This window comes from Ursus maritimus, assembly GCF_017311325.1.
Source record: "Ursus maritimus isolate PB19 chromosome X unlocalized genomic scaffold, ASM1731132v1 scaffold_X1, whole genome shotgun sequence".
Classification (NCBI taxonomy): domain Eukaryota; kingdom Metazoa; phylum Chordata; class Mammalia; order Carnivora; family Ursidae; genus Ursus; species Ursus maritimus.
In genome coordinates, this window is record NW_024423319.1 from 12,173,084 (window position 1) to 12,190,150 (window position 17,067).

General features: G+C 44.4%; 1 protein-coding gene across 6 annotated transcripts in view; it reads right to left on the reverse strand.

Moving 5' to 3' along the window:
* The window catches only part of ATP11C (ATPase phospholipid transporting 11C), a 177,386-nt gene extending 164,435 nt beyond the window's left edge, over nucleotides 1-12,951 (reverse strand). For 5 of the 6 annotated variants that reach the window (XM_040627861.1, XM_040627867.1, XM_040627888.1 and 2 more), the window contains exon 1: nucleotides 12,808-12,951. In XM_040627861.1, coding sequence (XP_040483795.1) covers nucleotides 12,808-12,834 — 27 coding nt within the window. In that variant the 5' untranslated portion in view covers nucleotides 12,835-12,951. The remainder of the gene's footprint in view (nucleotides 1-12,807) is intronic. The other variant, XM_040627878.1, reaches the window with a different exon arrangement.
* Nucleotides 12,952-17,067: the final 4,116 nt, after the last annotated feature.

A 17,067-nucleotide genomic window follows, 5' to 3' on the forward strand; every position in this document is an offset into this window, starting at 1 on the left:
CTAAGTATACACTTTAAAATGGTGAATTGTTGGGGCACCTGGGTGGCTCAGTTGGTTAAGTGTCTGCCTTCGGCTCAGGTCATGATCTCAGGGTCTTGGGATTGAGCCCCACATCAGGCTCCCTGCTCAGTGGGAGTCTGCTTCTCTCGCTCCCCCTGCCCCTACCTGTGGCTTATGCTCTCCCTCTCTCTCAAATAAATAAAATCTTTAAAAAAAAGAAAATAAAATAGTGAATTGTTTGCTATGTGAATTATATCTCAATTTTTAAAAGTGAACAACAACAGTGAACAACAACAAACAGTGAAGAAGAGTACAAGCTTATACTGGTTGGGTTTTTATCCAGGGAGCAGAGGAAAGTCACTGAAGGCTTTCAGATACGCATTTGTAAAAGATCCCTCTGATGCTGCATGGAGGATACACTGGAGAGGGCAAGAGTAGATGAGATCATCTACTCCAATGGCCTGGGTAGTGATGGACGTGCAGAGAAGTGCACAGCTTAGAGAGCTCTTTCAGAAACCAAACCTACCAGATTTGCTGTGAGATTAGATGTGGGAGATGAAGGGAAAGGCGGTGTTAAGGATGACTGCTCCGTTTCTAGCTTGAACAAGTGGGTCGGGGATGGTGTCATTTACTGAAAGAGGAAGACTGGAGGAGGAACAAATATGAAAGAGGAGAGATGTTGATGGCTTGGACTAGAGTAGCAGTCATGATGAGAAAAAGAAAAGTGCATCAACATCATGTGGAGACACACCGGTTGAGGGAATAAGATGTAACTCGTGTTGCGGTAATGCACAATGACATGGTCAAGGCTGAATGTCTATTAAAGAGCCATGCTGTCTAGTGGTAGTGAAACAGAAGTGTTACTGTGAAGAATGTGCTCCTGGACCAAGGCCTGATCCTCAGCTTTTTAAATCCAGTCATACCTTGGAGACACTGCAGGGTCAGTTCCAGACCACAACAATAAAGTAAATATCACAATAAAGTGAGTCACATTAATTTTCTGGTTTCCCAGGGCATATAAAAGTTACATTTACTAGGGCTCCGGGCAGGCTCAGTCAGCAGAGCATGTGACTCTTGATCCCGGGGTTGTGAGTCTGAGCCCCACCTTGGGTTTAGAGAGGACTTAAAAATAAAATCTTTAAAAAAATTATGTTTACAATATACTGTAGTCTATTAAGTGTACAATAGCATTAACAATGTACATACCCTAATTTTAAAATGTTATTGCTAAAATCTTTATTGCTAAAAAAAAAAATGCTAACCATCATCTGAGCTTTCAGCCAGTCATAATCACTTCACAGATCACCATAACAAACATAATAATGATGAAAAAGTTTGAAATACTGTGAGAACTAACAAAATGTGACAGAGACACAAAGTGAGCAAATGCTGTTGGAAAAATGGTGCTAACAGGTACGCTCAACACTGGGTTGCCATAAACCTTTGATTTGTAGAAACATACAGTATCTGCAAAGCACAAAAAAACCGGGTATGCCTATAAATGACTATCAGTGGGGTGCCTGGGTGGCTCAGTCAGTTAAGCGTCTGCCTTTGGCTCAGGTCATGATCCCGGGTCCTGGGACTGAGCCCCGCATCAGGCTCCCTGCTCAGCAAAGAGCCTGCTTCTCCCTCTCCCTCTGCCTGCCCCTCTACCTACTTGTGCTCTCTCTGTCAAATAAATAAATAAAATATTTTTAAAAAATAATAAATGACCATCAGTACTCAAGATGATGAACTATCGACCACAACGTCCCCACATAGTAAAAGTTTCTGAAAGTATGCACTCATTATATAAGCAGGTCAAATAACTATATACTACATGAAGCAGTGTCTTGAAATATTACCCCAGATGCTTCCATCCTAGTTCCTACCTTATGGCTCCCACACCAAATCAGAAGACCGATGACCACCATCACTGGAGTCATGGATTTCAGAAGAGTCTACAGGAAGATTCCTGTAGCTATTGTTTTGAAGACCAAAAGCTGCCTGAACTCCATTTTTAGTTTTCCCTTTTTTAAAGTTTAAATTTCACCGCAGCAAACATAAGGCATTGAAGACCAAGGTTTTGGTCTTTCTCCAGCATGGAGGTGGAACCTGTGCCTTCGACGTTGACTGGTTCCGCTGCTCTAAGCACCATAAGCAATAACTTGGCCCAATTGCTCTGGTAATTGCTTCTTCCTGTAATGAGGCTGTCCGTCCCAAAAATTCCATTAACTTCAATACTCTGGGTCCCTTACCACCCAATTCATATGCTACCTTCTCTACCAATCCCTCCCCCAGCCACAGCAGAGTGAGATTCAGCGCCCTCTTCTGAAAGTCCGTCACACTTACTGTGTGTGCCTCTTAAAAGGAGAGCAGCACTGATCGATGACCAAATGCCTTGTAGGGAGGCTGGTCTTGCACATTAGCTTGTCTCTAATAGACTGCAAGCTACTGGAGAGCAGGGCTGTGCCTTACATATACTTCTACAGCACACACAGGGCATGAGTGTTCAAAGGAAGCCTGTGTGATTCATATGAATCTTTTCAGAAAAGAAGCCAGAGTAAATTCTGCACTATAATATAGATCCCTTAATCCATACTATTGCCAACTACATTAATTGTGAAGCTTAAAGAACATCCCCACTGCTTACACAACAGGTGTCACTTACATAATCTGTTCTACCCAGCTGTTACTTATTTGTGACAGTTCGCTCCTGGCTTCTGCTCCCTGTTGATTTGTCGGATTACTACATCTTTCAGTACGAGTTCCTGATTTATTCCTTGCCCAAATCATAAAACAATTATTAATTTTCCTTTTTGATAACAGCAAAAAAAAAAAAAAAAAAACTTAAGAATAAACAGAGATATCCCTGGGGTTTTTCATGACTGTAAAACCAAACACTCCTGGATTCAAACAATATTTATAAGTATTGCCATAAAATTCATTTATTAACCCAAGAATTTCATTCCTTTTTTTTCTTTTGGTAGGTTTTTCCTATATAGTCATCCTTCACTAAATACTCTTCAGTATGCCTGCACTCTGAATTGTGTTACCTCCCACCCCCAAATTTTTAAGTCAGCTGCCTATGAGCTAACAGCTAGCCACGTACAGAATGCAATGAGGTAATGATGCAAATGAGTGTCGGGACTATGGGTAAATGAATGGAATAAGGAGGGGAGGGGTAGTCACGAAAATCCAAAAGTCAGGAGAAAATGAAAATCCACGAACTTGGTGATGCTCCAGAGAGGAAACCAGCAAGTGTTGACGCTAAACTGGCAGAAACATCAATACTTCCTGGCTCCCCCACTGGGGGCATCAATTTACCAGCGGCAGGCTGCTCTTCTGCTGCAAGTGACAAAAAGTCAAAAAGTGAACGCGTGCAACAATATGAAAAACGATGACCCGTAATCCAGAAGCATGGCTGCGTGCAGCAAAGAAAAGGTGGTGGTGATTGCTGAGAGTCTCAGTCTCAACTCTGCTGATTAGCTTAAAGACCATGGCCAAGTCATTTCCCTTCATTGAAAAATACCAGTATTTTGTAACATTAATGTGCAGGAAAGAGCTAATATAGCAGGCCTGAGACTGCTATTCTTAAAAAAGGCCTGCTTACAAAGCTGCTATCCAGCTGGGGATTTGGATTTGGGGAAGGTTCCCACCACCCTAAATGGTTAAGAGTAGCCAGCTGTGCTTAAACTCTTGACACAAACAATATGGTTTATGCTAAATCCTGTTTTCCTTCTGGGAGTCTGGAATTTTGGCACATACCAGGCAGAGGGGGTCTACATGACCAGGTCCCAATAAAAACCCTGGGCACGGAGTCTCTAATGAGCTTCCTTGGTAGACAACATTTTATACAAGTTATCACAACTCGTTGCTGGAGGAATTAAGCACAACCTGTGTGACCCCAGTGGGAGAGGACCACTGGAAGCTGCACCTGGTTTCCTCCAGACTTGGCCCCATGCGCCCTTTCCCTCTGCTGACTTTGCTTTGTATCCTTTTGCTCTTAATAAATCATTGCTGTGAGCACCACTATATGCTAAGTCCTATGAGTTCTGCCAGTAAACCATGAAACCTGGGAGTGGTTTTGGGGACCTCTGACACAACTGGAATAATGTGCAATAGTCTACCACACATTTTCCCAACAACCTCAAGAAGTATTACATTCATTCTGTTGATGAGGAAAAGTAAAGTTCAGACAGGTGAACAGGGAATGTATACAGAAAATAAATATTTCAATGTTTATGACATTGGTGTTCTTAAATTTTAGTGAATTTCAGAACCATCTGGAGTGCTTGCTAAAAATGCAGTTTTCAGGGACCTATCACCTGAGACTCGGATTCAGGAGGCTTGAGTCCTTAGAATTTGTTTACAATAAGCACCCCAGATGATTCTTATGCAAGGAGTCCAAAGATGACATTTTGATCAATGCATTGATGTCTATGAACCACAGTGCCCAATTTCCCAAGCTGGGCAGTAAATGGCAGAACTAGAACTTGCACCAACCCTTTTAACAAGACTAAATCTCTTTTCATAACAAACTCCTTCCAAATCCCTTCAACTCTATAGTTCATCTGGTCTGCTGTCTTCTGGCTACAGGTATCCACCCAACTAATGGCAATGAGGTGCAAATAGGAAAGTATTTTACATTCCCAGCACCAAATACTAAGTGATATCCTGAATTAAAATAATGCACACTTACCAGGGAAAGTCAAAAGATACACAGCTCTTGAAGAGTAAACACTGCAGCTTTGTTTTTCAGAAAAGACTTGATGTGCTGGTGGCAACAGAAAATATAAGCTTATGAACGGCATTTAACAAAAAATATATAAATTTGCTTATAATTTTAGAAGTTGAGGACAGTATATTAATTATAGCTTTTTATGTATGGCCAAGGAAGAGGGAGGTACTACAAATAATCTTCTGAATTAAGAAAACGGCCTCATGTAAACGCTAAGGTTTTTCTGATTACTTTTCAAGCAGGCATGAAAGTATTACTTTTTTTCTGATCATTTTCACCTGCGACTACAGATTCAGACTGTGTTAACAATTCAGTTCAGGGCACCTGGGTGGCTCAGATGGTTAAGTGTCTGCCTTCGGCTCAGGTCATGAGCTCCAGGTCCTGGAATTGAGCCCCATATCAGGCTCCCTGTTCCGCAGGGAGTCTGCTTCTCCCTCTCTATCTGCCTCTCTCCCTGCTTGTGCTCTCTGTGTCTCTCTCTCAAATGAATAAAACCTTAAAAAAAAAATTCACTTCACAACAAAACTGGAAGTATTTATTGAGCATCTACTGTTTTACTTGAAGCTACACTAGCTGCAAGATTATTATCAAGAAGACTGATTTTTTCAGGAATACCTAGACAAAGAAGAGACTAGAAAAATAAGCCACCATAATACTTAAACATACAATGAAGGAGGCTAAAAAAAGAAATATCTGCTTGAACAGGATAGGCCTCACTAATCCTATATTCTATTAAATATATATGGGGCAAAAAATGTGATGACAATGTGTACTTCACAAATACAGATTAACCTCCCAAATCTGGATATCCACGGTCCAACATTATCTATAAGCCAGATAATCAAGAAGTCAGCCAAACCAGCAATCCATCCATACACTGCAGTAATCGAGGGGCTGTTTGCCAATGTGCTGGCATAGGGCAACCCACACCCATATCTGCAATGCTGAGCGCTCATTCATCATTAAACTGCAGTAGTGTTAACATATGCTGCAGCCATGCTAATGTTTGTTTTACAATCACCACTGATCCACCCCTGTTCTAAGCCAAGAAGGTTAAGTGTGAAGTGAACAGAAATAAACTTGAAAACGGCACCTAACTCACTTATGGAAGCCCAGGAACTCCCTCCACCCAATTAGAAAATTCCTCTCAATCTCAGAGTCCAGATGCAAAAGATTAATCCGTATAAAGCACTACAGATGTACAGGAAACTCCACCTCCTCGATGGAAAAAACAAAACAAAACAGTATTTTTATTTTGTGTCCCATGCCTTCGCCCTGGGAAGAACTGATCAACCATATTAGACAAGCAATCAGCCTTGATGATTTTCCCCATAAACCAGTATATGAATTCACTCATGGGCTAGTTCTTCACATATCATCCAAACACAAGGAAGTTAGTCATGGCTCTCCCAGGGGCCACTGGCCATCCTTTACCTACCAGAACACATTGCCCAGCTGGTGGTTAACTGGTAAAGTAGGTGAGGAAACAAGCTCGTTTGGAGAGCTGCATCAGTATGAAAATGGCCAGCTTCACCTGCCCAAATCTTACCTCTGCTAAAAGTTCATTAAGAGCACTGGAAACTACCTGATTTGTAGGCACTCAATATTGCCCACTAATAAAGGGTTGAATAATGAGCCACAGTCATAAACAGGAGCAAACGGTAAACCTTTATAGAAGGTATTTAGAAGACCTTCAGAATTTTATGTTGCTTAATCAAAAAAAAAAAAAAAATCAGGAAAAAAGGACCGAATTTGTTTTCAGGCTATTTAATATATAATTCAATAGTAAATAAACAGTATTTATTTCAAGTAAGAGACTCATCCCTAAATAGATTTCCCACCTTACACAGAATCAGACTAGTATCTATTTGCAGAAGAGCAGTGTGCCACGTATAGGTCATATCCGAGGGTCAAACACAACAAATTCCTTTTTATCTGAAATCCAAACAACCAGGAATATAATGGGATTATACACTCTATTTTTGGTAGAAAGACAACTGATAAGTAAGCATACAACAGTAACTTCTTCATGAAAATCAAGTTTCGGGGCGCCTGGGTGGCGCAGTCATTAAGTGTCTGCCTTCGGCTCAGGGCGTGACCCCGGCGTTCTGGGATTGAGCCCCACATCAGGCTCCTCCGCTAGGAGCCTGCTTCTTCCTCTCCCACTCCCCCTGCTTGTGTTCCCTCTCTCGCTGGCTGTCTCTCTCTGTCAAATAAATAAATACAATCTTTTAAAAAAAAAAAAAAAGAAAGAAAATCAAGTTTCGTGGTACGTCATAAATGTGTTGGAGATAGTGTAGTCACCATGTCCTCTCTATAGCTGTGCATGTAATAATGATAATGAAAGCTTCTGAAGACAGGGCCTTTGACTTGCTCACCCATGTGTCCACAGGGCCTATCATAGTGCCCTACACAGAGTAGGTGTTCAGTGAATATTTGTTGAATGAAATAATGCTCTACAAGATCATAAAATAACACAATCATCTAATAAAGATTATACTATGGTCAGTATAGTTTAGGCATTAGGTGTATTTATTCTAGTATTTAGAAAATTGGTAATCAGTATATGGTATACCCCAATGTTTAGGTTCTGATCACTCAATTCCAATTTGTGTGTTGTGGGGGGGGGTCCCCTCCACCAACAAGCAATTCTCAGACCAGATACCAGCTGTGGTGTCTCACAATTCAACTCAATTCTGGAAGTATCTACCCAGAGATAGCATCAGATGGCTCCAGTTAAGGGCTCAATCCTACAACACTGCCCACCTCCCCACACTTCAGATGCCAGTCTCAAGTCCACATTAACATCTGTGCTTCTGACCACCCGACTGCCAACTGGAGGTTCCAAAGACCCCCACCTAGGGTTTCAGCCACCACACACAAGTCCACAGCTTCCTCCTCAGGTTCGATTAATTTGCTAGAGCTACTCACAGGACTCAGAGAAACATTTCACTAGACTACTGGTCTATTATAAGAGGATATAACACAGGAACAGCCAGATGGAAGAGCAGCACAGGGCAAGGTCTGGGGTAAGGGTGCAGAGCTTCCGCGTCCTCACAGGGGCACCACTCTCCCCAAATTTCCACATGTTCACCAACCTGGAAGGTCTTCAAACCCCGTCCTTTTGGGTTTTTATGGAGGCTTTGTTACAGAGGCAGGACTGGTATCATAACTCATTGGCCATTGGTGAGAGATCTCACACTTCAGGCCCTCTACCCTCCTGAGGTCTGGGGGTGGGACTCAAAGTTCCAACCCTCTGAACACAAGGTTGGATCCCCAGGCAACCAGCCCCCAACCAGAGGTGCTTTCTAAAAAGTCGCCTCATTAACATAACAAAAGGCACCTTTATTGCTGTCATCACAGGAAATTCCAAGGATTTTAGGAGCTCTGTGCCGGAAATGGGGACGGAGACCAAATATGTATGTCTTCTTACAAATCACAATATCATACCCAATTAACTAGAACTCATTCTTTAATTATTCTTCATAAGAAGGAATTTGCTCTAAATATCACTGTCTATAAGTGATAGTTATTATTTATGTGGAACACATAAAAGCTGTTCATTCAAAAAATACTTATCGAACTCCTACTATGCACCTGGCACAATGCTAACTGTTTCTGCCCCCACCAGCTTTCAGGTTAGGGCAGCCTTTCTCAACTGGAATTCCTCATGTGCGGATGCATGCATAGGATACAGTTTATTATACGCAATGGATGCCCTAAGGCATGAGGGCTTAATTCTTAAAAACTGATCAAGGAAAAAAAACTGATCTAGGGTGCCACACAAGTTAAAAGGAAATTACAGTAAGATAAAAAAATGTTGCTTTTAGTAAGGTCAAATTCAACTGTTAAACCTAGCTATGTATGGGTGGATGGAGGGATGGGTGAAATAGGTGAAGGGGATGAAGAGCACACTAATCTTGATGAGCACTGAGTAATATATGGAAGTGTTCATCACTATACTGTACACCTGAAACTAATGGAACACTGTATGCTGGAATTAAAAAAAAAATCCAGCCATGTATGAACTACCTGGTAGAAGCCAAGATGCACAGACTACTTCTAAGGCTTGTGTGAATGTAAAAATACTGCAATACACACATCTGAGTAAATTTCTAAACATAATAAAATGAATTCATCAATATTTTCCAGGCTCAGCAATGTCAGGGCAAGGGTTTTAGTGAAGTGAAACAGGGGGAACAAAAGCTTAATTACCCTGATAATTGAAGGAGGAAACCGAGAACCTTCTTGCTCCAAAAACAAAAACAAAAAAAAGAAAAAGACAACAGCAATTACCTGAATTATTTTATTAATTGCCTCCAACATTGCTTCACTGGACTGGCCTTGCCTTGGACTCAAAGTAATAAATTAGTTACCGATTTCATTAATTATTTTTAATATTTTTGGTCTTATTTTGAATTTTCATTCCACCTTATGCAGTCTAATTGCCTTCCAGTTCTGGGCCTCTTTGATTCGACGACATTTTCTGTGTGGTATCACTATATGCTGCATGCTTCATGGAACCAAAGCAGTTTGAGAGCTTCTAGAATCAGAGACAAATTGTTTCCAGTATTTTACACTCACAATTTAAGCTTTCATTTATCAATGACCTAGAAATTCATGCCTGTTTAATATCACTCTGACAAGCTAAATTGACAGCACCTACTTGGCCAACTCTCCTGAACCTACTTTATCAAGGAATGTCTAATTTTGAATCTTTAGCCTGAAATAATGTCAAAAAGGTCTGGGGGTGGGGCACCTGGCTGGCTCAGTCGGTGGAGCATGGACCCTTGATCTAGGAGTGGTGAGTTTGAGCCCCACATTGGGTGTGGAGCTTATGTAAAATAAAACATCTCTTTAAAAAAGGGGGGGGACTCACATTGTTTAGCCTCTCATTAAGCCTTTAAAACCCATGTGAAAATGCTACTGTAGGGGCGCCTGGGTGGCTTGGTCGTTAAGCGTCTGCCATTGGCTCAGGATCAGGTCCTGGGATGGAGTCTGGAGTCAGGATCCCTGCTTAGCCAGGAGGCTGCTTCTCCCTCTCCCCAGCCCCCTGCTTATGCTCTCACTAGCTTTCTCTCTCTGTCAAATAAATACAATCTTTAAAAAAAAAAATGCTACTGTAATCACTAGGAATTTCATGAAGAGTTAAAAGGATAACATAAAAGTCCCTGACCCCTAAGTCTCAACTAGTCCAGACTTCCAATTAGGCATGCCTTTAAAGGAAATACATTGTATAGACAAAGCTACTATTTATTATTATATTTATGGAAAATGGAGATGTTGATTGGGAACAGATGGTGCTTTTATTATACTCAGACACCCAACTCTTAAATCTTTTAAGACACCCCCTACATGCCTAAACCCTAAAATCCTACACCAAATCCACCAAATTTCTTTCTACCTCAAAACTACCAAAAGTCATAATTCATTGGAAAAAAAAGAAGTCAAGGCCATGTCTTTAAGAAATACAATGAAGTACTATTTCTTTTAGCTTGAAATTGGAGAACCTGAAGAAATAAATGGCATTTTTAAGACGATTCAGCAAACACTACTGAGCCATAGAAGATGATGCTACTCCCAAGAGATACTTACTTTCCACCTCAGGTTTAAAATGTAAAGCCCTATGGCAACATATATCTAGTTTTCAGTGACCAGCAACTACAATCACCACCACTGTAATTCCTGTCATGTTCAAAGTCAATTTTAGACACATATAGGTACACACAAAAAAAACAATTTTGAAAGGAATTCGCAGCCCCACTTGTGAAATATGAAAGCCATCATAAGACAGCATACAACTTGGACTATATCAACATTGCTGTGCAAGTCTCAAAGTACAACCTAAATCTTGAATTGTAGCCTTCTAGTGATTTAAATGTAAGTGCTCTTCAAATAATCTCTACCAGGCAAAAGATGAGGACAGCGGACTTACTGATCTAGGGGAGATAAAATTTGCCCCCCCTCCCCAATTTCCAATTCGTTCTTTAGCAATGAGTATTCAATACCATAATTCACATTCAGTCCAATGGTTTGCAGATTAATTCCTTGCCCTAGGCCTACGGCTCAGCTACAACTCCTGAGAACCTTCCAGCTTATTGCACTGGTACAAATTCCCAAGACTTACCATAGTCATGGTTGTGTAGGAAAATGTGAGCAGCCGGGTATTTCAGGCGAACAATGAGGTCAAAGCTCATTTCAGTGTGCGTGTAAGTGATTCTCTGCAGAGATCCTGGTCGGGGATGCAAAGTACTGGCCTTAAACCTGCAGGCTGGCACCTCAACGACTGCTGCAAATTCTACTGCATGCCCTAGCTTCCTGGGCCAGCACTGCTTAATTACAGACTCTGATACAATGCAGATCACTCTTAGCAAAAGAAAAGCAAAGGGGGCTTTTAGACCAACACTTGGGTTGTATGGTTTCAAATGTTCAAATCCTTAAAAAACACACTGGGGATGTCAGCACCTCAATTTTAAGATAATGACTTCATTAGGAACCAGAGTCCAGTTGTTTTCGACTATTCAAGTGCCCTGGGAAAAGATTAACCTTCTCCAATTATTACAATTAGCTCTCTTTGTCACCTTTCCCTTTTTGTCAGCCCCAAACAACACTCCGAGATCACAAGAATCTATGTGAAACAGAACTATGAAGTACAATGCTTTTGTACCTTCTCAGGCTAAATGTGAGAAACCAATTTTAGTCACTTGCTTTGGCAAAGCATCCAGTACAAGCCAATTCCTATAGATTTCAAGATTCTTGATATGTACAACCTCTTTTGCTCTGTGCCACAGGTAATCTGCTCCAATTTCATAAGACAGGTTTCTTTCTGGGTGAGGTAAACATTTAGAAAAACATTAACATAGAACTACTGTGATAATATCCTCAAAAGGGATGTACAATTATTTCTTTCAGCCAGTGTTCATTTGTGAAAGTTTCAAATGCAGCAAAAAAATGAGAGCAAATTCATCCGACGCCTGAAAAATGTTAGCAATGCTTTGATAAGGAATAATCACATGGAAAGGGCCAAATCGACAAGTTCTCAAACATGTATTTTAATGGGGGTGGGTGGGAGCGCACAGCACTCAACCATTTTTCTGAACGACTGAAAAATCAAAATTTACAGATGAGCCCTTTCCTTCACATCATTGGCAGAAATAAAATCCTATTCCCGCCACCTCATCTTCTTGAAATTAAGGAAGTTGCTACAAATAGCAGCATAGAAGTAAATGGTCCCGGCTTTGCTCCATTCTTAATGTACTCTCTAGGAGTAAACAGGTTACTCAAAAAAAAGTCAGTAGCCAGAAATCGCTTTTCCCTAATGCCAAACTCCCACGGAAATGCAGTTCCCTTTTCTGGGGATTTGCAAGGTAAACGTGGACGGAGGAATCCAGCCGGAGCCTGCTTTTTCTCACGGGCTCAATGTACGGGGCGTTCAGTGCTCGGTGAGGTTTCAGACGCCGCGGTGCAGCCTCCTCGCGTCTCCACATCCACCCAGCCCACTCTGACAATCGCCTTCGCTCTTATTATACCCTAAAGGTGAGGTTCTTAGGCTGGGTCTCCAAAGTTTGCTCGGCCTCTGGTCAGCAGACCCCCGCCCGGCCGATCCCCGGGCAAGGATGAGTCCTGCCCTCGCCTCCAGCCGCCTCAACCCCCAGGTCTTTTTTTGGGACACAGTGACAGGTCTAGGTTTACCTCCATGTGCTCGTGGCAGAGGAAACAAAAGAACGCAACCTCCCTGATAATAAAACGCCATTTTCGACTAATTGGCAAACGGAGGGGCCCCTGGACCGGTCCCTCCACGAATCCCACCACCATGCGGCCGGAGGGCGGCCCCCCGTCGGAGACAGAGTTTGCAACACCCCGGGAAGCTCTGGTTAAATTGTCCGGGGGGAGGGGGACTCTGGGAGCCCTACCTGCCTCCCCACCCCGGCCGCCCGGGCAACGTGGTTCAGTTAAAATCTAAAGGAGGGTGGTGGTGGTGGCTCCCAGAGATGCAATTATCCCCTTAGAAAATTGCTCCGAGGGACCCAGCGAAGGGCTGGCGAGCAAGCAAACCGCACGCGTGGAGCCGCAGCGAGTGTACTTACAAAACGATTAAAGCTCCGGCGGAACATCGCGACGAAGGTTGCCGGGCGCCGAGCTGGGCTCTACTGAGCTGTCTGGGAAGGTGCCGTCCACAAAACACACTGCGGCGTGGGCCGGCGGCGTGAAGCGGACGGTGAGGCGGTCGGCCCCGCCACCGCCTGCCCTCCTAGGCTCTCCGCGCTTCCCCCGCCCCCCAGCCGCCCGCGCCCTCGCGCCCTGGCGCCCGCGGGCCCCCCCCGCCCCGCTCCCGCCCCGCCTCACTCACAGCCCGCCCCCGGCCCGCCCGTCCCGGGGGCGGCGGCCCCGCCGCTCCCCCTGGTCTGGCCCGAGTACCGCCGCCCCGCTGCTCCCTCAGCAGCCCGCCGAGAAGGCGAGCTTGGCGCGCGGGGGAGGGATGGCGGAGGAGCACTAGGCTCCTCCCGCGGGGAGGGGGGCGCCCCAATCTCTCCGCCTGCGCCGGGCTCGGCACCCCGCTGTCTGCACTCTTCCCCGGCGCAGCGCCACCGCCCGCCCTCCCTCCCCGCCGGCCTCGGCAGCTAGCCCGCGTGCTTCCGCCCCACTTGGGGCACGGGGGACCCCCCCGGGGCACCCCGCGCCCCACCTCGCCTCAGCTCCACACTACTCCCCTGCCCCGGCCCTAACTCGACCGCGGCACCGCTTCGCTCGCAGCCCTTTCTTGGTCCGCGGCAGCCGCTCCGCCCCGCGCTTTCGTCCCGCACCCGGGCTGGGGAACCACTGTGCAGTCCGCCGGCCCGCCCGGAGCACGCGAGGCAGCCGGGCTGCCCGCTACGCGGCGGGGGAGGAGCCGGGCTCGCAGTGAGGAGTGGGGACAGGCAGGGCACCGTGGAGACCCCGGGGCGGAGCGGGGGGGATTAGTTATGAAAGCCGCCCCCTCCTCATCTGCAAAGGCGCGGGTCTCCCCACTACCCTCGCTTCGCTCCGCTCCCACCTACGCGGCTCTCCCTCCTCCAGTTCTTTCTCCCGTCCTGCCTCCCCACCTAAACCGTCTTACTTCCACTTTCTCTATGAGGTTGTAAAGTCAGGCTTTGTGTCGCTGCTGCTGCGCAGCGGGGCGGGATTTCCCTGCCACCCCCACCCCAAACCCCTCCCCCTGGCCCCCTCCTCCGCGCATCTCCCAGAGCATCCTGGGAGTTGTAGTCCAACCGTGTTCCCGTTCCGCCTCGTACTGCGGGCTGGGAGCTCCCCCACTCGCCCGGACGGGGTTTGCCCAGAGGGTTGAAGGAGGAAGCGGCTGAGACCGCTGGGCCGAACCGCGGTTCTCGGCACCGACTGGATGTGGTGGCCAGGAGTGCTCGGTAGATTCCCGCGGTGAGAAATGTGAGGAGGATAAACGAGGCAAATCCCTGAATGCTGGGAGCCTTCCCTAGAACTCAAAATGTATGCTCCAGGAAACCCTCTACACTCTCGGCTCCTAGTTTAGAACTGGAATTTGTGAAACTTAAAAAATTAAATATAAAATCTGAATCTAGAATTACCACGAGACCGGGCATCCCAACCCCCACCTCAGCCGGTTTACACCGCCCTGTTGGCTTGCCCCGAGGCTGCTGGAGAAGAACTTTCAGATTCCTCTATAAAAGTAAAGATGAAGTAAGTGGAGAGTTGAGAAGCATTGACACCAGCCTCCTGCCGCACCACATTCTCCTGCCAGTTTAGAGCTGGGGACAGGGTCCCGCTACACCACAGGCCTCCCCTCAGGTCGTGAAGCGCCTTTGCCGCTGGGCACAGGCGCTTCTTTTCCTCTCTGGGGTTTAGATTCGTTTCAGCAAATCTTTACTGGGCATTTTCTTTGTACCAGGCACCGTGTGAGGGGCTGGACACGGCGACTTCTTAAAAGACCTCCCCACCAGGGTGGTTGCAATCTAATGTGGGGGGGGGGAGATAGCGACATGCAAAATCCACGTTTGAAGTAATGGCTGCTCCAGTAGAGACTCCCAGTGCTGAGGGAAATTCAGCAGAGCGGTATTGCATCTGAAAAAGGGCTGGGGAAGCTTTCCTGAAGGCTCTGGAGATTGAACTGGACCTTGAAAAATGGGAAGGTTTTAGAGGGTGTGACCGAAGGAGCCCAGTGGGCAAAGTCCAGGCCGAGGGCGAGAAGGCGCCGTGCATGCTAAGAAAAAGAACACACAGCCTTGGCAGACGCCCGGGATGTGTGGGTGGGGCGGCGCGAATGAACATTAAAACCCGAAAGGATCTTCAGTAACACCCTATGAAGTTTGAACTTGATTCTGCGAGCACTGAGTAGCCCACCCCCAATGAAGTGCCAATGCAGGAGACTTGAGGTATGTTCCCAAATTGTCTTAATTGCCAAGAAGTAATACGATGGGAAACATTGCCAATTCTTTCCCTATTATGGTTCCTTCTGTTTTTTCACACTTGAGGCTAGCATCTAATGATGTTTAAGATTTATGTTAGATGTATATTAATCAGATATTAGGATATTTTATTTTGGCAAAATGGATCTAAGGTTTTGTTCTCTACAATTTCAAAGATTAATTTTCGAATAGAGTTTATTTTCTGGCTTTATTGAACACAGCAACTAATATAATTTAATTCACTAACCATTTGTTGAGCACCTACTATGTGGCAGGCTCTGTTCTAGATACTGGAATTTGGAGGCGGGAGCAGTGATTATCATTTGTTCTAGGAATAAGTCTAGAATTCTTATCAATAAAATACATCCTTATCAATAAAATAGGTAATAGAAAATGAATTTAGATGTTGGAGATGCAAGTACTTACTAGTAAATAATAAGTAATATCTTTCTATATAAAATTTTGTTAAACAAAAGGAAAAAATGTACTTATAGATTCAAACAGATCAACTTTTCAAAAAAATTTTTCTTCTTTTTTTAAGTAATCTCTACACCCAGTGTTGGGGGAAGGGTTCAAACTCACACCTGGAGATCAAGAGTCACATGCTCTATCAGCTGAGCCAGCCAGGTGTCTCTCAAATAGATCAACTTCTTAAAAAAACTGGAGAACTAGGGGTGCCTGGCTGGCTTAGCCCATAGAGCAAGTGACTCTGATCTCCGGGACATGAATTTGACCCCACCGCCCCCCCAACATTGGGTGTAGAGATTACTTTAAAAAAGAAAAAAATTTAAATTAAAAAATTAAAGAACTAGAAATTATTTTGCAGTATTCTCTCACACACCATTGTGTATTATCTCACATGCCGTTGCTATGTTGTCCAGTTTAAAAGCAAGGCATTTAGGATCCCCCAAGATATAGCAATATTGCTGGTCACATTTTCATTTGTTACTGTAATTTTGTTATCTCTATGTCCTAATTGTTTCATCACAACACCTATACTCATGGGTCCAGACTAATTTGCTTGACTATAAAAATGCAATACACAAATCAAAATATGCTCAGCAAAACACAAAATTTATGCAAGGTAATTTTTTCCCATATCCAAACCTAACTTGAAATTAAAATTACTCTCATAAGAGCCCTTTAGAATTACTTTCCTTTGTGAGCTTCTTTAAGACAAGAAGAAATTATTTTTCTTCTTTTCAGTACCTCTTCACAGTTTCCAAAGAAAACCTAGGTGTTGTAGAAAGCTGTTGTCAATGACTATGAAAAGCAAACCCATCCGCCAGCATTTTTCATTTGGCCAACTGCATAAACAGAACCGCAAAAACTAACTTCCTCCTGCCTAAACTGTCAGAACCTGTGGTACATTAACACCAGCTCTTGTGGTGTATCAGCTGACTACAGCAGAAGCCCCAGTCTCCTGCAGGCAGGAATTCTGAGGAAGCAGTCTTCTGTCCTTATTACCATCTTGATTACATACAATGCTTACCGTCAGAAAAAGGGAAAGTGTTCTTCCTCCACCATTTCAATTCTGCTGCCCCATTTCTACGCAAGCCCCTCAGAAGCCCTTCTCTATTGCTTCCCTTACTCTTTCCCACCTTCTACCTCAACCCCTCAGAAATCTCACCATGGCGAATGGGCAGAACAACCACTAGGGCACAGGATGCTGTCCACACCTGGGAAGGAGAGGAGCAAACTGCTTCTGGGATCACTCAGTTGATCAGCAATTCATGGATCCATCAGGAAGGGAATGGTGAGAAGGAGACACTTTTTCCACCTAATACTAAAAAAAGAAAAAAAAATGAAGCTGGTATATCAGCATCTAAATCACTGCCATCAGCAAGTTGAAAAAATTTAACGGTCTCTGCTGAGTTTTCAAACATACTTTATAAGACTACATTTTACCCATTTGAAATTTCTTTCTCC